Genomic DNA, 25,860 nt, shown 5'->3' on the forward strand with positions numbered 1-25,860 from the left:
ACGGTCTACACGGTTGAACTAGAGAGGTGACTACCCAAGCTTCTTCACTACTCCCTTGCCTCTTGCCGATCACCCAAGATACCAACAATGGACAATTGTACTTTGACTATGACCAATGAGATCATTATCATGGAATTCAGAAAATTCTAAGTATAGGAGCATCAAGAACTTCACATAGATGATTGAGTGTTCAGTACGGATTTTTCCACCCTTAGTATAAGAGGAGACAGCTCAAGGAAGATCATATGATAAAGTCCTTGGCCAAGATAGTGAAATATTCGAGAATAGTTCTCTAACGATTTCAAATCCATCCATACTAACTTAGATGAATTAAGGTATGACAGTTAACCACAACCTAAGTCATCCTAGGAGCGTCGAATATATGATGGACTATAAGTACGTGATAATCGAGGACATTCATGTTCTATGAGTGAGTCGATGCACACTCTTTTGTGTAGCTCGGCACCCCATGAGTTGGAGCCTTGATCCATAGATTCATTGGAAAGGTCACTGAAGTTGATTCATTTTGGTGATATAGTTGATTAAATCGAAAGATCACTAAAGGTTATTAGGCCACTGGAGTCATTAACTAGACCAATACATGGCCTAGAGGGTCACACGCAAACGGTCTTTTGGACATCAGAAGATATACTTTGGGGAATTTTATGAAAAACACCCACTTAGTATTGATAAAATCATAAATAGAGTGAAATTACATCATTGTGGATTTTATTTTAATCAATAAAAATTATAAACCTTTATTCATAAAATCATTTGATTAGTTTGAGAGGAGCAACAGTTGTCTCCATCGGGAACGCATGTTAGAGATGTAGTTTTCTCTCTGGGGTGAATTTATAATGATGAGAAGGGATATGTAGAGTGTAAGAGGTAGTGGGAAAATGAAGGTAGTGATTAGAGATAGGGATAACGCCTATTTTTTAAGAATAAGATGAGAATTACACACGAGGTAGGTAGGTGATTGCAAATGAAGCAAGTGAAAATTAAAGGATAGGATGAAGGAAAATGTGAAGAAGTGACATTAAGAGGAGATGAGAACTAATGGGAAATAATAATAGTAATAATGATAACTGATTTTGGGTTTAATAATTGTGTATGTAATAATTTTGGGTCTAATAAAATACAGGAAGGGTTTGAAGGTGAGACAAGATAAAGACGACATGATGATGAAGGTGGTGGGAATAGGAGTTAAGTGATGAATGAGATGAAGATAATAGTTTAGGTTTTCTTAAATAAATTGAGAGGTGAATATGCGATGCAATCATGATGGAATAGGTGATACATGAGGAGGATGGTTGATGACGATAGATGGGGATGGATTATGGATGATGGTGGATAGTGATGATGAGTATAATGTGTTTGAATGAATGTGTTGAGGTGCAATGTAGACCCAAAATGTGGCATGCAATCATACACATTTTAAGGTTATTTTGGGATCATTTCATGTGTATTATCCTCAACTTTACATGAATTTGCATCTCATGCACTAAATAGAGAGTGATAAAAAAATGCATTTTTAATGCCATTTTTACATGTTTTACAAGTCCAAGAATTTCTTAGTAAAAATTAGTTCAAAAGATATTTAATTATTATGACATTAATGATTTATCTAGTATGTCAGTCTATATTTTTGCAGGGAAGAAGTCAAATTTGAAGAAGTAAATAGAAGGAGGGAGAGATAAAGGAACAAAGTATATACATATAAAAAGTAAAAAATAAAAAATTGTATTAGTGGCCAGCTGAAGGGGGAAGAGCCGGTGGCACTCAAGCCAGTTGCCAGCCAGCAAACGCACAGCTCTCAAGCCAGCGATCACCGCCGAATCACTAGCCCAACTACTGGCCCACTGACCACTCACACAAATAGACCCTAGGTGGCCCAACAGCAGGCCCAGAGAGGCGAAGGAGAAGTTCGCGCACACAATAGAGGGAAGTCATTTATTTTCAATTCATAGTAGATTGCAAAATTTTTATAGAGTAATAGATTATAAAACTTTCCCATATGGGATTATATCCCATTCTTCCGTTCAGCTCCATGTCGGGCCGGGACGAGAAGCAACACGATTGATCTCGGCCCAACGGGCCACGATCTTATGATATTTAAAAACAAACCATGACCGGGCTGGGAGCCGATCTGGGCCGGATCAGGTGTCATTTCAGGCTATTTTTAAAAAACGGATATGATCTCATCCATCTGATCTTCTAAAAGAAGATCAATTGATGAGATCTGCCTTGTTTTATTTAACTTGTTTTATTTCTTTTTCATGCCTTCGTATTGGTTTTCGGGAGTGACAAAGATCATGGGACCCCTCGATAGAGGAATCAGGATAAGGATTGGTGACGGGATTGTTGATGTGGCGGCTGAAAGGGCAGGCTGACATGGCTCGTTGGATCAAGCCTCAACCCTTGAGGGGTGATAAGTCCAAATTTAGGAGTTATGTCGTCATTTTGATTCAGACTTAAACAACAATATTTATGAAGTTTTTCCACTTAAATACTCTATACTTAATATAGGAAAAGTAAGAGGTCGATCCACATAGAGGCACAAATTAAATTTCAGAATTTTTTTCTCAAGCTTGAGGTGAAGATTTTGGGATTTTGGGATTTTAATAGATTTTAGATAATTTTCATAATTCCCTATGATTTAAGTTGAAGCCAAAACAAAAATAAAAACGCAAAATAATATTTTTACACTAAATTTTCTATTTTATCTTAACGAAATAAATAAGAAATAAATATTTTTAGAAATTTCCATATTTAAATTTGCACCAAAAACAACTATAAATATAAAAAATGAGAGTTAGAGATTTTTTAGAATTTTTTAGGTGTTAAAATGACTGTAAATTGATTATATGAATTTTTGGGGTTTTTTCTAATTTTTTCCAGATTTATAAATGCAGAAAATAACTTTTCTGATTTTTTTTATTTTTTAATAATTTATAAATACTAAAAATATGGTATTTACCTACAGCGGCGATCACCGGAGAGACGGCCGCAGCAGCAGTAGCGGAGCGGCGACGGCGACAGGCCAGATGGGCTGGCGGGTCCGGTGTGGCTCGTATAGGGCTGGCCTTAGTGGGTCAGCCCACTAAGGTTACCCCAATTTGGCCAAGTAAAGACTTAGCCAAATGGGCTTAAGCCTTATTGGGCTTAACCCAATGCTCAGGACTTAGCCGATTTGTCTAAGTCCTACACAGGGTTACCCTGTGCCCTGCGGTCGTGTGCCCTGGCTGCACGCAGACCGGCGGGCAGAGGGCTGTCCCTGCCACACGGGCACCGCATGGCACTGCACTTCACCGCACAATGGCGGCTAGAGGACAGAAATTTGAGTTTTGAAAGGATACAAATGATATTTTAATGTGATTTTTTTGGGATTCGAAGTAGGGAATGCTTGAGGATCTAGAGAGAGATAGGGAGATAGTTTAGAGGGAGAAATAAACATTTTTAGAGAGATAAAATGTCAAAATGTTAGGATAGAGAGAGAAAATGAAGAGATACTGTAGAGAGAGTTTGAGAGGGAATTTGAAGGTGTAGATGAAGGAGATTTTTGAGGTGGTGAACTTTGGATATGGAAGAAGGTCTAGAGAGATAAATAACAGATTATAGGGAGAGAAAGGGCCAAAATGAGGATATAGAGAGAGAAAATGAAGAGAGAGTATATAAGGAGTTTGAGATAGAATTTAAATGTGCAAATGAAGAAAAAAATTTATGAAATTTTTAGGGGAGTAACTAGGGATAGAGATGAAGGTATAGTTAGAGAAAAACCTATTTTAGAGAGAGAAAGTAGAGAAAATGAGTGTTTAGAGTGGGAAAGTGATGGATTTTAAGGGTAAATGGATGGGAAATGATGGAGAAAGTAGAAATCTAAAATTTTAAAGCCTCAATGCAAGTCTACTGAGCCCTCAATGCTTCCTCTTAAGTATGGATCCTTATATTTTGCAAGGATCAGGCGTTTTTCAATGCAAACAAGATACGACATTAAGAGAAAACTTCAATAAATTGACATTAAGCAGGTTGAACAACCTGGATTCTGAAAAATGCCTTGTCCTGCTGGCCAGCCACTTGCTAGAGCACTTCCAAAATGAGGGAAAATGAGGGAGAAAAATTCAATTTATACATTGGGAGAATTACTAAAATACCCCTTTTGGCAAAGCTCTCTACCAATAGAGAAAAAGAGGCAAAATGGCAAGAAAAGTAAAGGCCCAATAGTTAGGTCAGGTCATGGCCCAAGCCCCTCTGATATCTCCTTTAAAAGCCCACAACACCGTTTCATCATTTGCAGCCCATTTTGATAATCACTAAGCTCCCAAAAATCCTCCAATTTCCTAAGAATTGTATCTTCTAATTCCTGTAAATTTCTGCACATTTGGAACTATAAAAGACTCATCAGTAATCAAACTGATTGACTTCATAGAAGTCAATGAAGTTAGCGAAAAATAATCATAATGTGCAAAAGTTGGAATTTCTAGCTAATGCATAAATATTTGGTTAATTCAAATAATAACATGATAAATTATAAATTAATAATACTAAAAAAATCTAAAATGTATGAAAATATATGTTCATTTATCATGTTATCAAGGGGTCGGGAGAATCCCTCTCGACTCCTTAAAGGGAGAATTGGAGCCTCATTTCAGATCATCTTTCGTTCATCCCTCTAAGCAGCGGTGGCGATCCCATCCGACGGCGGCGAGAGCAGGAGGGGCTTGACACCCCTCCGATCATTCTTGGAGCTCCAGACGACACCAAAGGAGGTCTGGAGAAGCCTAAATTCACACTAGGATGAAGGAGGGGAGTAAGGGAGACCACACACCGAAGCTAGACGGCAGCGCTCGGTGCCGCCAACCTTTCTCATCAAATCAGGGTGGTTCAGGTTATTTTATGACTTTCTTTGGTGTATTTATTTGTGTTGATATACTCTGGATGCTTGATTTTATTCACGATTAGAGATTGATCAAGTTTTCTTGGAAATTTGGTATCGCCATTTCGTTTTGGCATTCCATCAAACACATCGTATGTTTGAGAAATCTTATTCAATTCATACAAGTTTATTTTTATTAACCTTATAAAAGTATAAAAATAAACATATACATATTTACTTCCTCCTTTCTCAGCCTCTTCGAGGCATTCTGTCGAACACCTCTGGGGTGTCGATAAAATATACTTTATTTCTTACTATTTTCATTCAAAACAATATATAAAAAAATACATCTTGATTTTGGCCCCTTTTGGGCATTTGGTTGGGCACCCCAAGGTGTTTGACTAGACTACCCCTTTAACATCCATAAAATTGACTATAATATATATATACTACTATACCTATATAAGCCCATTTTTTTCAGCTATAGGTGACCTTACATTAAATATATACTCTTACTAGTGCGCTTATCTACACCGTATCTTATATTTCTGTAACAATTCTTCTCTCTCTTTTATTATTATTAAATTAATTACCCTTATTAAGTAACCCTTTACTTCTCACATCTAATTTCCTTGGATCCTTTTTCTTCACTACCTTTATTAATATCATCCTTAACTCTAATATCTAATATTTTACTTCTTTATTATATCTAGTATATATATAATACCTGATACTAGGTATAATAAAGAAGTAAAATATTAGATATTATTAGTTAAGGATGATATTAATAAAGGTAGTGAAGAAAAAGGATCTAAGGAAATTAGATGTGAGAAGTAAAGGGTTACTTAATAAGGGTAATTATTTTAATAAGAATAAAAGAAGAAGAATAAAAGAGATAGAAGAATTGTTACAGAAATATAAGATAAGATGTAGATAAGCGCACTAGTAAGAGTATATATTTAATGTGGATGTGCCCAAGTGTCACGAGACACATGGTGCCACGTGGAAGCGTGAAGCGCACATGTACACATGGCAGGCATTTATTAACCAGTTAATGATTCCATAACTGTTCATGTTAATGATTTGCTGTCACCAATCATTAATCTTAACCATGCTTGGTCACAATTTGACAAATTGAATGACTACACGTGTCGTTGGGAAAAAATTTTTAAAAAACTTTTAATTTTAATAAAGGCCCAAAAATTATAAATAAATATGTATTTTGCATTAGAGAAATCATATTTTCAAATTTAATGCCAAAAAAAATCAGGAAAATTCATCTTATGACTAATAATATTATTTTATTTCATAATTTATTGTTAAAAATATCTTTAAAATACATTATAATGCATTAAAAATTCAAAATATCATTCTTAAAATAAGTTTAATCATTGTATGCCGAATAACATGCATGTATAATCAATTTAATGCAAATAAACATGTAACATGGCCAGATTAAGCAATTAAAAATGTTTATTATGAATAATTGTCACCAATCATTGCAAAAAATGTCATTATCTCATCACACATAGGGATGTTATAATGGTCATTGTTTATTTAACAATGAAAGGGGAACGTGCTGACATGGCACACGGTGATGTGCCGCTGCGTCAGCTGTGACATACTTATTAAATAATATATTTTAATATTAAACCATTAACTATTAATTTTGTCTTTTTCCAGGGCAACACATTGCACGATGTGAGCCGTTGATCATTGATGATGAGGAAAAATCTGATCCAATCATTGCATTGAATGCCGTGATGAGGCAATAACCTAACAGAAGAACATGAAGATGCTGACGTGAATGAGGAGAGAGAAATATTTTGATTAAATCAATGAATATAAATTGTTCGTCTTTCAAGCTTGATATTTGATGATCTAGAATTCCAATTGAGCTGAAATTTTTAGGGTGCCTTTGTCTTTATATCCTTTATGTATCCATATGTGGATCTATAAATTGAGCTCCCAATCTTTTTGTAAAAAGTATCTTTATTTCACTCCCTCCTAGAGAGGCAGATTGAAACAAGGTGAAGTTTTGAAGGTCCATCAAGGTTGTGTTTGGTGTCTTTAGTGATTGGAGAGGGTTAACAGAGAAGTGGCAAGGCTGATCTACATCAGGAAGATACCTTGATCCTGGCAGAACTTACGAATCTAAGGTTACTCTCTTGCCTAACATTGATTCATTTTCAACACATTTAGGTAGATCATTTAGCACTTCCATCTGTCATCAACATCCATCCTCACCCATCATCACCCCAACCTATCACCACCTTCCTTCTACCTCACATACCACCACCACCGTTACGATCTCATCACATACCCCCTCCTTTCGTTTAAGAAAACATACATCACTATCTCTCCCTTTTCAATCCTAATTCTTCCTTATTTTCACTACCTTCATCACCACATCTTAGACCATCATCTTCGTCCCTTCTCATCTTCGCACTCTCCTATATTACATTAAACCCTAAAGAAGTACACCCCAAATAATTGAACACTAATCAACTGTGTCTTATCTTTAACTATCATCTAGTCCCACGGCTGCCATTCACGTCTCACTTCACCATAAGCTCTAGTCCTTCTCACTTGATAATGATCCATTCCAAGTATGATACTCATCCCATCTTCTCAAATTACTACTACATCTATTGTTATTACTATCTTTGCCCATTCAATAACTCCCACGCTCTGCATAATCCTTCTCTCCCTCTAGAATTCACCCTTAAAAAGTGCTATTTCCCAAAGATCCATCCCTTGTGGACACGACCCTTACTCCTTACTAAGTAATTAAATTATTTTAGGAATAAATGTTTATAAATATTATTTATTGAACTCAATTTCATGACGACATAATTTTTTACCCTAAATTTGAGTTTATCAATTATTATTATGGAAAGAGATGATGGGTAGCCATCCAATGGTATCGATTGGCTAGACATGCCAGTTCAGACAATAAGACTTGAAATGACTAAGGACTTCTTGGAAAATACATTATAATTCTGAAAAATATAAGATAGTATCTTATGCCTTTAAAAAATTATCCCCAATATTTTATGTCAAAAGATTCTAAAAACATGTATTCCACACTAAAAAATACGATTTCAAAAAATCCCAGGAAGGTGCCCAAAATTTTATTGAACTTAAAATGATAACATCAATTTTTAGAATGACATTCTGATTTTTCTAGATTTCTATATTTTATAGATTTTTTTGACATTACATTGATGATAAAATAACTTAATAAGTCGGGATATATATATATATATATCTAGAATTTTTGACATTAAATTCATAAATAAATTAATTATCTAAGTCACAATATATTTTATAGAATTTTCTAACATTAAATTTGCGAAAAAAAACTTTTAACTTTGTACTAACTGTACAATACTTTATGAATTAAAATAATTTTATGAACTTATTTAGTATTTTTTTTAATTTTATGAAATTATGAAATTATGATTTATGAAATGGAAATTATGATTGGTGCAGCCCACGTATGGTCTGCTAACAAATCAAATAATAGAGAGAAACTCAGATGGTTGAAAATGATTCAACTACTAACTATGATATCTATTAATCTATAATGGCTTTTGGGCTGATTTTTTTTATTATAGATTATCTCTTTATCCTCTATGCATCCATAAAGGATAGTATGCCACAGGGATCACAGAAGAGAGAGAAAATCAGCCAACTAAAAATGACTCAACTATAAATTGTGATATCTAGCAATCTAAAATGCCTTATGGTCTGAATTTTTATTGTATCTTTACCCCCCTCTATTTATGTAAAAAAAGTCCTAGAATGAGTCCTACTTAAGTATTCTGTGAGAGACAAAGTGATTTCGAGATCTATCATTTTTCTTGCTTTTCGTCATGGATTGAAGTTACACAGGGAAAGAGAATTGGAGGGTTCTCCCATTATCATAACCTACCTTTACTTTAATTATCACGTGTATATTTTTCCTTAATTATCATCCTTCTGATACTGTGGTTTTCTTATTATGTAGAATATATATTCTCGTTGAATCCCTAATAATCTCTCTCTCTGGAAATGACCCTTGGACATCATTAAATTGCCAAATTTTTTGGATTTAACGTTTATAATGATTTACTGCTTTACTGAAATAAAAATGGAAATTGAAAACCCCAATATTTGAGTTCATCAAAACAGCACAAAAACTCCGTTAATCTTATGTGTTTTCTTTAAGATAAGCATCCAACTTCAGTCCTAGAAATAATGAAGTTTTTTGGGTCTACATCTTACATGGCGGAGCTTTTACGAACTCACCAAAACAGCACAAAGACTCCATTAATCTTTTAAGTTTTCTTTAAGATAAGCATCCAAAACAGCACAAACCTTATGTGGTGGAGTTTTTATGAACTCACCAAAACAGCACAAAGACTCTGTTAATCTTTTAGGTTTTCTTTAAGATAAGCATCCAACTTCAGTCCTAGAAATAATAAAGTTTTTTGGGCCTAAATCTTCTCCTGAAAATGCAATTCAACCCATCTTTCTTTATAGCACTATCCCTAATAATAGTTTTTACACTTACATCAGAAAAAATTGTGGAAGTGGAGGTAGGAGAACTCAGATATAGTTGATTGCCGCCTTATTTTTCTTTTCAATTAGAAGTCATCCCTTCTAAATAATTCCTGCACAGATGTTTTTGTGACATCTGATGCATTTCATGAGGTTTCTATTCCATCCCTTTAGGATTCCATTTAAACATTCCTTTCAAAAGGTGTACCTATGCACTATAAATATGCATGTAATGTTTTGGTTGAACATTAGTGAAGTTCTGATACAATTATTATAAGGCTTCTATTCCATATATTTAGGATTTCTTTGAAAAGGTCATTTGTAAAACTGTAGCTATGTACCTATGGATTATAAAGTACTTCCAAAAAATAGGACACTCTACTTGCAGTAGGTAAATATATTTTATTGTGTGCTTCTTAAATCGAAGGACATAAACAATATTTTTAATTTTCAACATAATTTTCCAAGAGTGACCAGTTATAATTACAAACTAGACACAATCAAAATCGTCAAACCCCTTTTTAACTTCCATGTCATTATCATAGTCACCAGGTGCCATCAATTCTAAGAATCATGGACTCCATAAACTAGATATGAACTTGATAGAGAAACATAAATACCAAACTGAAGACAGATCTTAAAACCAAAATCATAGTTATAATTTGAAAATCCATGATGTATTGGTTTCTTGAATATCTTAATGTGATTTAGATGCCTGACCTCACAATGTGATCTCCATTCTCTCAAACTGTGTCTCTACAAAATTGCGAGGATTTCCTCACCATTTCATCTCACCAAGAATAACACTCTCAAAGACCAAGAGAAGTAAGGAGAGGGCCCTCAAGAATGATACACATAAGTATCCAACAAGGGTGGCACCCAATTTTTATACCCTCAAAGCAATTTTCATAAAAGTCCTTGAGAGAAAGCTCTAATACTTGATAAAATTACATGAAAGCCTGTAAATTCAGATTATATCAACCAACATCCAATATTCTTTAGGCCCATTTATCAGTCTAATAGATAACTTTAAAGGCCCAATAACATTTATCAGCTCACCTAATTGATAACACACTAATTACTACATTAATATCCTTGATTTTTCATGTGTATTTGCACTAAAATAATTAAATATGTGTGTTAGCAAGCTTAAAATTAATTACTTTTATAGATTTTTCTATATTTTTGGATATTTTTAATACTTTTTTGACATTCTATTCACAAAGAAAATTATTTTTAAGTTGGTGCATATATATTAGGATATTGTGACGTGAATCTCATGTAGAAAATAAAGTTTAAAGTCAGTATATTTTTTTTAATAAATTTTATAAGTGACAATATGTTCTATATTTGCAGTTTTCCAGTTTTGACCAGGGCTGGTCTTATTTGACCAGACTAGGACCTTGGATTTGCCATTTTAGGGTGGACCATGGTGCCAGTCTGGATCTGGACTGAGAGTGAAACTGAACCAGAACCAGAGTTTCATCAACCCCCACGTCTTCCCTGTTTGAGCGTACCCAAACCCCCCCCCCCCTTCCCCATTTGTTATCACACTCCCATTTTCCCCCTCCTCCCCCTTCCCCCCCTTCCTCATTTGTTCTCACAACCCCCCTTTCTTCCTTCATTTTCTTTTTCTCTTCTTATTATTTTATTATTCTTTTCTTCTTGTTGTTTTTCGTTTATTCTCATTTTCATGTTTCTTTCGTCTTCTCCTCTTTTCTTTTATTATTACTATAATCTTCCTTTATTATTCTTCTATTTTTTTCTCTTATTATTCCTGTCTTCCTGTTATTCTCATCTTCCCTTACTGTTATTTTCTTCTTCCTTTCTTCTTATCCTATTCTTCATTTATTCTTCATTTCATTTTGCTTTCTTCTTCTCTTCCTCTTATTTTATTAATATTTTTATCTTCCCTTCCCATTCTTCTCTTTTTTTATTCTTCCCTTATTTTTCTTTCCGTCGTTCTTTACTCTTCTCTTGTTCTTCTTTTCATATTCCTTTCTTCGTACCTTCTCATGCTTTTATTAAGTTTTTTCATCTTCCTTTCTTCTTATTATCTTTTTATTTTATTTTGTTTCTTCTTATTATTTTATTGACATTTTCATCTTAATTTCTTCTTATTTTCATATTCTTTTAGTATTATTTCCTTATTCATTGTCATTTTGTTTTTTCTTCTTTTTTTGTTTTCTTTTTTCAATTTCTTTATTCTTCTATTTTTGTTTTCTTGTTTGTCTCTTCTTCTTTTTCTTGTATTTATCCTTTTTCTTCTTTCCATCCTTTTTTGGTCTTTATTTTTTCTTATTTTCTCTTCTTTTTTTAGGCCTGATAATTTGCAAATCGACATGTTTAATTAATGAATTTTACATTATATTTATGTGTTTTAATGACCATATTTGCATGTTATCATATAAAAATGAAGATAAATAGGTTACACTGTGATTTTTTGGATGTCTCTAATTTTTTATTATTTTTACATAGTATTTAACCTCATTTCATTGAAGAAATATTTTTTTACACGGCCTTAAATACTTGGCTAAAGGTTGTCAAAGGCTTTACTAATTTTCTGGAATTTTCCATATTTTTGATAATGTTTTGACCAATATTTAGCCAAGAAATGATTTTTTCTTATTTAAATAATACATATTCTATTTATATGGCATTTTAGAAAGCATTTTTAATATATATATATATATATACATATATTAAGTGGCATCCACGTCATTCACCCGAAATTTGGGCGAATAAGTGAATGCACATTTTTTTATATATATATTAATGAGAAAAAGAACATTATTGGCTCATTATGGAATCGCGATTTGCGATGCCTTAATGACCAATCATTGACTAGAATGAAGTGAATGGCGCAGTCGGCGAGAAGAAAAGGAATGTTTTTAATTTTTGTGCAATAAATGCACGCGGAGATCAATTCTCCGCGTGCATTTATACGTATAATTATTCTTAGTTTGTTAGCGCGTTGATAAGCCAAAAATAGAGGTAGAAATTACACAGTTTTTAGCCCTTGTCGTTGTGAATTTTGGCTTATGCAATAAAATTTATAAGAACTCCACTTAAGACGTATTGTGATAAGTACGAGTGTCGTCCAAGGGAAGCGAGTAAGAAATTCAATTCGATGATCTTTTTGGTGTTTTAATCCTAATTGGAGTGAGTTTGATCTTCAATGAAGATCAACTCACCCTAATTAGAAGAGGAGTTTAGAAAGGGGGGTAGAAGAGGTGAGATGAGTAGAAGAATTATGGATCTCTAAATTGGCTTCTTTGATCCTAATGAAAGGATCCAAGAGGTCAATTAGAGAGGTTAAAAGGGAATTTTTAATTTGAATTTGGGTTGTTTTTTTACTTTGGTAATTCAGAACTGAAATGGGGTAATTCAATCTCCTAAGAATTAATACTAATTTTTTTAGAGTTTTTCTTTGGGAATGCAATTGAATGCCTGGGTATATCCCTCAATTTCTCCTCTCAATCCTAATCAGGGCTTGTACATTCCGCTCAAGCCAAGCGATTTAGAAGTTCAGATCAGAACAGAGAAGAAGAAACAAACAACTTAACCAATTTCATTCAAAATGCATCAAAGTTCAAATACAATGAAGGGAAAAAGTACCAAAAAGATTGATCCAGGCTGGGGCTCCTCTCTGTCTTGTAGCTGTGATAGAGAACCAACAAGAATGATCCCTCCCTCTCGAAATTGGGCTTTTATACCTAAGTAAAATGGAATAAATTACCATTTTACCCCTTATGAGTATTTAAATTTTATCTATGAATGCAGGCCTGATCTCAATGATCAAACCCCATACAGATAGAAAGAGGGTGTCAAGACGATCAAATCCATAAAAAAATCATCTCAATCGGAGTTCTGGATCGAAAGTTATGAATAAATGAATTTAGACCAATGTTAACCATTGGATTAATTCATTTATTCATTTCTTTATTTCTCCTAACTGGAGGCTGACGTGTCGCCATTTTATTGGTGGCGACTTTCCAAATTCTTCCAGCAGGTGCTCTCTCCTTGCGCCACGTAACCCCTGGCGAAAATAAGAAAACAAAAGAAAAATTCAAAAAAGCGGGATTTGCGTACATTTCGCTACGCACCTTTGCGTGCCTCTGGACGCGGAAACTTCCATTGAAAATGCGCCACGTCACCGCCCGTGCGTGCGCGTCGCATGCGCCGCACGGGCGGTGAACTTGCCTCCCGGAGCTTCTCTCTCTTCACGCCCCATCCGATTCTCATCTGACGGCCAAGAGAGTGCCACGTCGACACACAAGAGACTCCTTTATAAAATTAAAAGCTGCAAGTGAACGCCGCCCTAAAGTATTTGTGTCTCTGTCCTCCCCGCATTCTCTCTCCTCCGCTTTTCTTCTAAAACATTAAAACAATAAAACTGGTAATTGCGATAAAACCCTGTAAAATTATATATTAGATCTTTACGCCTGCCGTGGCAACCGAGAGCTGTTTTCAGGGTCTTTTGCAACGAAAGTTTGCAAAACGCCCCTTCAATGTTCAAAAATTATAAAAATACTTTTTTTCTATTATAAATATACCTTTTTTCTTAGAATAAATGCATTTCCTCTTCAAATAAATCCCAAAAAAATCCTTAAAATTTGTAAAAAATTCTAGAAAATTCACTGATTCATTCCCATGCTGATAAATGTCAAAATAAAATATTAAAATTGCCATTTTCATACATAAATAGTTATTTCGAACTTCCATAAATCCTTTAAAATTCATAGAATTAACAGAAAATTAGGGAAAAATCAGAAATCACTTGAAAACACTATTTTCATGTAAATATGTGATAACAACCCCATTTTAAGCTCTTTAAATGCATAAAATTGTGCTAATAACATGAAATAAAGACAGAAATTAGGGTGTTATCACACATACATTTAATACACGCGCAAATCAACACACGTGATTCAATGTGCATGCGGCGTCGATTTGCCGCATGCATTAAATGCATGCGGAAATCGACGATGCGTTTATTAAAAAGTATGGTAAGCTCACCTTATTTTGTCATTTTCTGCTTATTTTATATAAAAAATAAAACGAAAGGGCGACGCGGCATTTTCTAGGCCATTTATATCAAACATCATTCTCCAATGATTGCGTGCGGCGGACGCGGACAACGACGTGTCAGATCACGATCCAAGAAGGCGGAAAATGACAAAAAAATGCGGCAGCCAATCAGGAAGCGCCATTTCCTAGCTCATTGGAGGAGAGATAAATTAATCCAATGGCTAGCATTAATCCTTAGTAAAACAACGATATCTTGAGATCTAGCCGTCCGATTAGGCTGAAATTTTGAGGGCATGTTTGTCTTTTCCCCTCTACAATTCGTATGGTTGGATTTTTAAATAGAGGTCTGAAAAAATGTGAAACTCACTTTTTGAAGCTCTCCCAAGGATTTGGCCAGGAAGGACACAAGAGTTGCTTTGGAAGTCGACAGATCTTGGTTCTGCATTCAAAGTTTTAAGTTTCTGATTTGTATTTTGAACTTCTTCTTGAGAGATTCTAAAACGCCTTGGCATGGGCGAAATATACATGCCCTAGAAGTTGTTTTGAATGAAATTAACATTGCATATTAAGTCTGATTCGAGATCTGAATTAATATTTAGTTTTTAATAGATTTGGAACAATTCTGCATTTTTAGATTTTAAATGTAGGGTTGGATTTCACATTTTTCCCAAATTCTTCACTTTCTCTCTCTAGGTTAATTCATCTAGTTTCTCTCTCGAGATTTAAAAATCGATTGTTTGGAAATTTAATTCAATATATAAAAACCCTAAATATAAAATTTCATCCAAAAAGTCGTCATTCTTGAAGTTCAATTTCAAAATCCCTTTCTTGATTATTAAATTCCCAATTTTAATTCATAAAAATTGTCAAAAAATTTTATAATAACTGGAAAATTAATAATCCAAATTAATCTGATCTTATAATTAAAATTATCCTATCTTGAGCTTTTTGACCGAAATATTTAAAATCAAAATTAAGTTTTTATTCATTTTTGATTAATTAAAAATATTATTAAGTATAATTAAGGTTTATTTATTAAAAAATTAATTCATCCTTAAATTAATTCATTAAAAATTGGATAAAAATTTCTACTTGCTGCCTCCCTATGGTTTGAGCATTTGCTTGTTCTATACCCAATATTTAGTGATTGAGGGTATTTATAAATTTTATTGTATAAGTCTAAATGCAAAATCAACGATGTATCTACACACTATTTTTAGGCTTATCAATTGGCGCCGTTTCCGGGGAGGCACGGTTAGAATTTTAAATTATTCATCGGGAATATTCTTTCTAGAGTGATAAACCATTTTTTTATACATTCTTGAATTGAATTTAATTTTGCATTTGCTTTAGGAATTTTATACGCATAGTGGAAATTTGCAAAAATTATCATTTCTCTCTATCTTATATTTGATTTTTCTTGTTCATCTAAGCTGATTGTCTTACTATTTGTGTCATTGACGTTGCATGAATGGTAGGAGATCCTTAAATCCCTATTTAGTGAACCTTGAGACGATCAGTAGAAGTCCTAGCCTTGATAATATTTTTGAGAGCTCCAAAGGGGAAAATCAACAAATTTGTGAGAGAATGGAGGATAACCAAAATTGTAGAGCTGAACAAGGAATGATAAGAATGAGATTGATAGAGTATTCTAATCCTACAGAGAGTGAAACTTACACTAAAATTTTTGCTCCTTTACCTGAAAATGTTAACTTTAGAATTGACCCAAATATGATCAATCAACTACCTACATTTTATGGACGATTCAATGAGGAGCCTTATGAGTTTTTAGAAGAATATAACCAGATATGTTCTGCTTTTAGCTATGCAGGTGTTTCTCAGGAAATTCTCAAACTCAGGCTATTTCAATTTGCTTTGAAAGATAGGGCCAAAAAGTGGTTCAAAGGAGTAGGTCAAGAATTTCAATCATGGAGTGAGATGCAATCTAGTTTTTTAAAGAAATTCTATTCTTGTGGAAATACCGCTTCAATTAGGAAGGCTATAATAGATTTCTATCAAGGAACTGACACCCTTGGAGAAGCATGGGAAAGATTCATGTCACTTACTAGGAAGTGCCGACATCAAGGAATTCCATCTCATGAATTAGTTCAAGTTTTTTATGGTGGATTGATCATATCAACAAAGTTTTTCGTACACTAACCAAAATACTAGTCCAAAGTGTGGAGGAATCATTGATATCAAAGCAGTTGAACCAGAGATCAGAATGGATAAATTGGAAAGAGACAGGAGCAAGATTGGTAAACCAATGGAAGATATGAATAATAATTTTAAATCTTTTTTGCAGGAAACTAAGGGAAAGGCAAGTACATATGATGCCAACAAATCCTCTAACACCCCTTGTTGTTTTTGTTCTAGTGAAGAACAGTTTGATGAATCTTGTCCTATGGTTGAACAGGTTAACGCATTTGGGAGACAAGATGCAAGACATGGTCAATGGAATGCAAGACCTAATTTTGCTAATCAGAATTGGAGCAGAGGAGGAAACAACAACTTCGCATCAAAGCAATTTGCTCCGCAGCAATATCCGCAAAATTTTCAAAATTTCTCTAAGCCTTTTTACTCTCATCCTAACAACAAAAGTGAAAACACTCACTCAACTTTAATGGATTTTTATCAGGGAAATGCAGGAAGAGAGAAAGAGCATGCATGAAGAAAGGAAGATGTTGATGCAGACCTTAGAAGAGCACAAGAGAGAGATTGAAATGCTCAAGCGAGGACGAGGCGTTCAAGCACAACAACCTGCCCTTAGAATGAAAGGTAAATCAAGGACAAGGCGCTCAAGCACAACAACCTGCGCTCAAGCACTATTTTTAGGCTTATCAAGGCCATTTTTAAATTTCTCTTCTTTTATTTTGACTTCAATTAGTCATCATGATAGGACCAGGATCGGATCGAGACCAACAAAGTATTGCACAAGACTGGTCCATAACTGGACCAACCTTTAGATAAAGATTAGGTCCTTGCCAAAAACCAAGACTAGGCTAGGACCGTCAAACCCTATGTATATTTATGTTAATATATTTTCCAAATTTATTCTCGAATTAACACGTTATAATCCATGCCTTTAGATTTTGGCTAATCACTGGTTGCAGCCAATGGCAGCTACAACCAATGATATGCACAAAAATGATGTCATTATGGCACTAAAAATTGCACTACAGAGATATCAAATCAAAGATGGATCTAAAAACCAAAATTATATAAATACTAAAAGCATCACCTTTTCATGGATATTCTATGTGGTTTATGGTTTATTGAGTTATCATCTTCAAGCTATTAAATGTATGGCTTCTAAACATATCACACAATATTTAAAGAACTTGACTTCTGCTCTTCTTTCCCTCAAAATCTAATATTGGAAATCTGAATCCCTCTCCATCTAGTTTTAGCAGAATCAACACCTAGGAAGATGAAGAGAAGAAAGGAGGCACCCAAATTGACTCAAATGAGTATCAAATGAGGCAGCTACCTTATATTGATACTATATAAGAAATTTTTATAAAAGTCATTGAGGAAATTTCACAAAATTCCAAGTCTCTAATAACATATAATAAACGTTCTTGAAATTAGAGTATATCCACTATGTCAAAAAAGAACATTTTGCATTTGACCCTCTAGGCCCATGCATCATTTAGACTAATTACTTCGATACCTAATAACCTTTACTAGTCTGACCATATTAATTAACTATAACACATCTAGTTTAATTAATTAAGAATAATTTAACCTAATCAATTGGCTTAGTCGTTAGCCCGTGGCTTGCAAAGCTGCACATTCTTTCCTTAAAAGATACAAAACAGTATGTCAACTATTTATGGAACTCTTACCATCATCAGTTATTGTGCATTTACAATCATTCATCCATGTGAGACTCTCAAATTACTTATGACATGGTCAGTACTGATACTTAACCAAATCATCAAGGAACACCATCTCCGATATTTCCGTTAACATTGCAAGGGGTTTAACTACATCACCTTCTTCAAGTCAATATCCTCTAATATTACAGACAAATGATCCTATCTTGATCTCACAATCACCTTCATAGCCTTGTTTCTCCTCTAAAATAGTATAGTTTAGAATCTCGCGATTCTAAAATAGGAGACTTTTACGTCAGAGTCAAAACACAAACATCCATCCATAAGACATCTTTGGAGTCTCAGTTAACTTACACAACCATGACATGAATCACACTAATTTAACTCTAGGTATAACACCATTCAGGGATTTGTACTGATCAAATTAATGAACTCTTTTCTCATAGAGCACCCATTATTTTCCCTTGATACCTCCACACTGATGCCTATGGGATCTCCCATACACATCATACGAGTGATAGTAAATATTATTATTCTATCTAGATGTTAAATATAAAAGTCCTTGACTTTCCTTCAAACATGAATGTTTAGAAACATGTTAAAATAATAGTGAGCACTATATTATGATCTCACCATAATACACTTAGTCATTATTGATGGACTTCTTTATAAGCATACCCCATGCATTATAACATGTATATCATATTACTAAAAATTTTGAACGAGACACTATATGTGTGATTGTCTTGCACGTGACCTATATTTCCAGTCCCTGAAGTGTGATTGGATGATTCGAAGATCAATCAAGTCTTCAAGAAAGATTAAATAATTTGAAGAGTATATCCAACATCACATCAATAGTATGGATACATCTAGAGGCTGGCTATGTAAAAAATATGAAAAAACTCTTATATGGAACAAAGTCAGACTAAAACTACCACACAAGGTGATAATATCATCAAATATGACATCAGATAGTCAATCAAAGAATAGAATCACACAACATTAATACTAATGTATGGTAAAATCATCATCAAACAATTTCTATGGTATTTTTACTACTATTCTTAAGGATTTATTGTATCTTCTTCATCAAGTTAATCATCTCTTATGACATGGGAGGATGATCCCATTCTGACCTCCCGATCTCCTTTGATATTTTTAGACCTATAATCATAGTGAAAAAATAACCATCCATCCAGAATAGGTCTTTGGTTTCTCAATTCAAAGGACCACTTGCAGAACGATTTACTGAATTATTGGTCCAAAGAGCATCAAATATCTTCCCTTTGGCACTCAGACTAATGGTTGCAGATTAATCATAATCATCATATTAGCAAGACTAAATAGTACTATTCCTGTTGGATATTTAGATGTCCTTCTTGAGTATCCTACAAATAATAATGTTTGGATCACATGTTTAAAGATTATTGATCATTGTGTTATGATCCCATCATAATTCACTTGTCCAAACTAGTAACGATGCAGAGATAATTCATCTGATAAGTTGAAGTGCTTTAACATCATTCTTTAACATGAGGCTTCCTCCACGGACAGTATCCAAGACTTTACTATCATTATTGCCCAAACCTTAGTAGATAAACTTAACGGTTCGATCCGATCGATCATGATCATTCAATCGATCCGATCGATTTGGCATAGATCTAATTTAAGGGTCCGATCGATAGTTCCACCTGATCGACTATTTGGAAAGCCTCGACCCGATCGATCATTCAGTCGACCCCATCGATTTCGCATCGATCTAATTTAAGTGTCCGATCGATAGTTCGATCTGATCGACTATTTGGAAAGCCTCGACCCGATCGATCATTCGATCGATCCGATCGATTTGGCATCGATCTAGTTTAACGGTCCGATCGATAGTCCGATCTGAGAGACTATTTTGATCGAGCGATGGATCGAGTCTCACGATCAGACGTCGATCGATCCGATCCGATTCGATCGCGAGATCTACGTCTATTTCAATTACTTTCATCAGCTTCGTTGTCGCTTCTGTTCTTTTTTCACTCTTTTTGACCTAGATGTGAGCAATCGCGGAGAGAATTGTTTCGTTTTCGCGGTGATTACTTCGAAATTGATTCGTTTGGGGCTGAAATTGCTCAATTGGTGGGAAGATTTGCAGGAATTCGATCGGTTTGATTCCTCTACCGGCTCTCTCAGCTGATAGAAAGAGCAGAGGACGGGATGAGAAAGCGAGACTTGGGGATTCTCTTCTTGTGCGCTGTCGCTGTCTTTTTTTCTCTTCAGGTTTGCTAGTTTATGCGTGTTTCTTCTTTGCTTGGCTGAGAGAGTAGGATTTATCCTTGTTGATTTTGCTGTTTGAAGGACTATTTTCTAAATTTGTTTCTAGAATCGGTGTCTTCTTCTGAGTTCTTGTCGTAATACCATGTTTCGTTCAATACTCGGTTTGAGTGAATAGTCTTTAACAGCATGTTACGCTTTCCACTAGGAGCTCTTCTGGCGAAGGACGCGCTATGTTTTGTAGTTTTTTCCATTGCATACGTTTTCCGTTGATTGTGTTTGTACCGAAATTCTTTCTTTTAGCATGACGTTTTCTTGTTCTAATTCGTACAGCAGTCGGGCTAATTTCCTATTTAAAAACTAGTATGTTCTGGGCTACGGTGATGAACTTTGCATTGTCTACGGTTCTGATTCCTGTGTCGTAACATTTAAAATTTTTCCTGTGCACGCCGACTTTCTTTAAGTTTTTGTTTCCAAACAGCAAGAAGGGGATTTTTCATTTAGAGAGGCCTGGTTCCACCTCTCCGAAGAGTACCCAGTGAAGTACGAAGCGGATCGTCTTCCTCCACCTATCATAGCAGATTTAAATGGCGATGGTAAAAGTGAAGTTCTGGTTGCTACGCATGATGCTAAGATTCAGGTATTATCTTTGGCTAAAGATGATTTCTCAGAATAAACTTATGGATTTAAATCCTCCTGAATTATTTACCTGTGGTCTCATTTTAACAATATATCGGTGATTTGTTGTCCTTGTAGTGGATTGAAAATATTTTAGAGGTCTTTTTTAAAGCCTTACCCCTATCCCTTTCCTTCCATTTAACGTGGAATGTTCTTTTTCAAAAAAAAAAATAATGTAGGATGCTAAGAATGACATATGTGAGAAATAGGCCTATAGTTTGAGAGGAGATGATTCATATTTAACTGTTAACTTTGGTTTGATCACCGATTCCAGGTGATCTTCCATTTTTCGTTCAAAAAAGGCAAAAAAATAATGGTTAACTTCTTGAAGTCATAATTGAAATACATCAAAACTCTAGTGCATTGTGTACCTGTCTTTAGCCTTATTTTATTTTAAGATGGTGGTTTTGTTTTAATAGTCGATCACTGGTGTATCCCCGTTTAAATGGTTTGACTGTATTTTTTAAACTTCGTTTTAAAATCATCACCACTCTCTTTCTTCTTAGTCTATAATGCTATATACGAGCATCCAAGTAAAATATGACTACTTGAGGAAGGAGAAGCATATAATTTGAGAAGCGATGATTAAGTTCAACTGTCAACTTCTTGAATTCATGATTGAAATACATCAAAACCCTACTGTATTTTTTAATCTGTCTTTATCCTTAGTTTATAATATGATGGTCTTTTTTCACAAATATATTAAGATTTATTTGACAGAAAAGTTTTCCAAAGTTCGCTTCTGGAACCTAACACATCCTTTTTTTCTTCCATTTACTTTAGAATGCTAGAAATGATTACATGGATAAAATATGGTTTGACTTGTCTAAGAGAAAGATATAATTTAAGGACGATTCGTTTTTAACTTGTCCAAAACCTTCGTGCATTTTTTAATCCGTCTTTGGACTTACTTACTTTACTCTGGTATTTTCCTATTTACGATAGAACGATGGTCTGTACCATTTAAGTGGCGTGAATGTCTTTTGAAAGCTCGTTTTAAGAAGTCTGAATCATCATCCTTTCATTCTTGTCAGCAGAGAATGCCAGAAATGAGTATACGAGAAAAATGTGAATTCTTTTGAATAAAGAGAAGCATACAATTTGAAAAGTGACCGTTCAACAGTCAACTTCTTGAATCTCTCTAATTATAAATGTTAATTTATATCAAATACTTGATGAAATTGAGTTAATTTCTGGCTTTTCTAGGTTTTGGAGCCTCACACAAGACGTGTGGATGAAGGATACAGTGAAGCACGTGTTCTAGGAGAGGTGTCTTTATTGCCTGACAAAGTTCGCATTTCATTTGGGAGGCGTGCTGTTGCCATGGCTGTGGGGATGATAGGTCGAACTTACAAAGATAGTGAAAGAAAAAAACAAGTGTTGGTTGTTGTTACCTCAGGCTGGTCCGTAATGTGTTTCGATCATAATCTGAAAAAGCTATGGGAACATGACTTACAGGTATTTCTTTCGCAATGATTAGAAATAATGTCTCGATCATCTATATCTGGTTCTTTTTTCTAGAAAAGGCTAAAAGATTGTTCGTACTATGATTTTCAATGAGCTTTGCTATGGAAAATTGCCTTACAGTTGCTTATCTTTATCAATTGTAGGAAGATTTCCCTCATGGAACTCACCATAGAGAGGTTGCAATTTTGATTACCAACTACACATTAAAGCATGGAGATGCAGGTTTGGTTATTGTGGGTGGAAGGATGGATATCCAGCATTATGTACGTTTCTTATCTCCAAAAATGTTTTATCTTTTTGGGCTGGCCCTTTGCCGTGATTAGCTCCATTGACTCATAGAAGATGGCAATATATATGGAGATAATTTCCCTTGGCGATGTGTGTGTATATTTGAAGAAATTTTGATTAACTTCGTGCTGATAAGACTTTTTTATTCATAAGAAACTCATTCGTATCAATATCACACTGAACATCATAAATCACATCTCTTTCCTTAAATAAAATCATAAAAATCTTCTCAAAGCAATTATGGTTTATCTCTTTCAATGAGAATCTTGTGTGTTCTTAGTCCTTTTCAATTTCGTGTGTTTATTTTGATTGTCTTCACCAAACTAAAATCGTATTGGAATCGTATTTTATAATCAATATTAACTTATGGGAGTAGAAGAACCCTTAAAAGAAAATCATAAATCACACCCCTGTATTGGTCAAGTTGTTCGGTTTAAATGCAAGATGGAATTCAGGGAATCGTTGAATCTATCGTAAATCTTCTCAAAGCAATTATGGTTTATTTTTTTCAATGAGAATCTTGTGTGTTTCTTAGTCCATTTCAATTTCGTGTGTTTAGTTTGGTTGTCTTCACCAAACTAAAATCGTATTGGAATCATATTTTATAATGACTATTAACTTTTGGGAGTAGAAGAACCCTGATGTTTGTTTCCTTCTGTTTTTGTTTCTCTGGTTTCCTATTGCGTCACACTGAAATTTTTATAAAGTTGTTAAGAAGTGTTTGAAAATTCATTTAAACCAAACAACTTACTGTTTGTTCGGTGTAGAATCTCTTACTGCTTGAAAGTTTATATATGGCTTATTTATATCGTATGTTTGTCTTAGATGTCCGCTGACTTATTTGAAGAAACACTCATGGGAACAAGTGAAAAAGATACTGAGCATCATCGTCGAAGTACAAGTGAAAAAGAGGTGAATCCTTCATGATTACTTTTTTCCATTTCTTCCACTGTAAGTTGTTGTCTAGTTGTGTTGAGTACTCCACAATGCATGAATATTTAAATAACTTCAAATTAATTTTTAAATGCCATTTCTGTGGAACCAGTCGTATGCCATGCGGCGCTTGAAAAGATTCTTGGAATTATCGCTAGTTTTACGCTTTGAACTTTTGGATTTGCAAGCGTTCAGACCTATAGCTTCAACATGGAAAAATTCCTCTCTTTGTGTCCATGTTTAAGTGTTCCAGGAACATATGTGGTGCAGTATCTTATTTTATGACCCATTTTTCCAGTAGAAACTTGGTCTGCTCATGAAAATATGTCATGATAGAATCAAATAGGATGGATAAAAAGATACAAAGACCAAATTTTTGACCTGGAGAAACTTGGAGAGTGTGGAGAACTCTGAAATCTGCCGAGCCTCTATGGGACCTTTTTCGAAATTTATTGATTTTAGATGATTATCCTAATATGTTATGCTCACGTAGGGCCAGACTTCTGATATGATTTCTAGAAGTAGTTCATAGAAATGTTTCTCCTACAGTTGAATTAAGTAGAGCACAAATGTTACCAGCTTCAGAGGTAAATTGAATTAATTTGAGCAATCCTGGATGTGTGTTTCTTTTAGGAAAGCTAGTTGGGCTGGGCCAATATTGGGCAGGTAGAGAGATGCAATATACCCCAAGGGTATATGCAGCATTTTGGTTGGGGGGGTTCACGGATTCATCGGGTGTTCACCCCTTTTTTATATTACAAAAAAAAAAGTTCAGCATTTTGGCCCATAGGCCCACTAGAATAGATTGCTTCCTTTCTCTATAAAAATGCATAGTCCTCCCTTTAGGGGGATGTCAATAATTAAGATTAGATCTGCCTCTTGGCTCACTGTCTCAGTCCTTTCTCTCTCTGTCCTCATCCACTCCCCCCCTGACTGTCCAACACTTTCCTACTCCTTTGATTGTCTCACCAGATCTTCAGCTGGCTCCCCTCCAATCCGATCCTGAGCCTTGTTGATCGGTCCTGTTCTGGTCTTCGACGATTCCCTCCCTGCAATCGTCAACCCTTCATTGCAACTTCAGGCACCTCGTCTGTGGTCAATCCTTTCCTCCTCCATTCGACCCCTCCAATCATTCCTGTTTTACTCTCTGACCCTGCTAACATCTACTCTTCTCCTCTATTCTTCTTTCCCCCTACAAGCCTTCATCATGGTTCATATCACAGGGCCTCATGCTTGATACTCACTCGCACGTGTGTGTCCTGTGTTAATGTGATGGGAGCCATCCTTATGGTTGCTACTTTTGTGCCCCGTGGCAGGCCCCTGTGGTTTATCATGGTACAACGCCCGGCGTAAAGATGTGCAATGGGTTTATTGTGTCAAGAACCAAGGGAAAATGGACCTGCACTGCTGGCGCCCTCACTATTATCGTGCTGGACTTTTTTTTATTCTTATGTTTGTTATTGTAAATGTGGGCAATGACTTATAATTAGTTGTCGGACTCTAGTAACATTCTTTCTTATGTTGTGAGTTGTCCATAAGTTACACGCGGCTCATTGGGAGTCTCTAATGTTACTTCTTCCCACATGGGAATATGTAACTTAAGTTAGGTGGGCCTACATAAAGTGACTTTTTGATATAGCGCACAAACGCATGAACAGGTGGTGGGCCAGGGTAGAGAATCTTCTAGAAACTGACAAGATCTGCAGAAAGTCACCTAGAGATGCATGAAATCCTTCGACAAATCTGCCTCAGCTGGAATCTGCTGAATATCTTTGCTATACCATTTCAGAGTTGGAAATTTTCTGTTTTGTCTTGTCAAAATCTTCTTGACCCACACGATATCTTCTTGCAGATTTGAGAGGTCCCAGAACATGCAGAACATCTCTGATCAGGCCTGTCAGGTTTCTGGCTGTTTGTTTTACCTGGCCAGTGTTGTTTTTC

General features: G+C 34.9%; 1 protein-coding gene across 1 annotated transcript in view; it reads left to right on the forward strand.

Annotated features, from left to right (window-relative positions):
* The first annotated feature begins 20,315 nt into the window (after nt 1–20,315).
* LOC144716599 (FG-GAP repeat-containing protein) overlaps nt 20,316–25,860 on the forward strand; it is a 33,551-nt gene continuing 28,006 nt past the window's right edge. Inside the window, exons 1-5 of the mRNA XM_078591780.1 lie at nt 20,316–20,559; nt 21,035–21,193; nt 22,438–22,689; nt 22,842–22,961; nt 23,812–23,898. Of these exons, the coding sequence (XP_078447906.1) occupies nt 20,497–20,559; nt 21,035–21,193; nt 22,438–22,689; nt 22,842–22,961; nt 23,812–23,898 (681 nt within the window). The 5' untranslated portion in view covers nt 20,316–20,496. The remainder of the gene's footprint in view (nt 20,560–21,034; nt 21,194–22,437; nt 22,690–22,841; nt 22,962–23,811; nt 23,899–25,860) is intronic.

The sequence above is a fragment of the Wolffia australiana genome, chromosome 2 (assembly GCF_029677425.1).
Source record: "Wolffia australiana isolate 7733 chromosome 2, ASM2967742v1".
NCBI classification, from domain to species: domain Eukaryota; kingdom Viridiplantae; phylum Streptophyta; class Magnoliopsida; order Alismatales; family Araceae; genus Wolffia; species Wolffia australiana.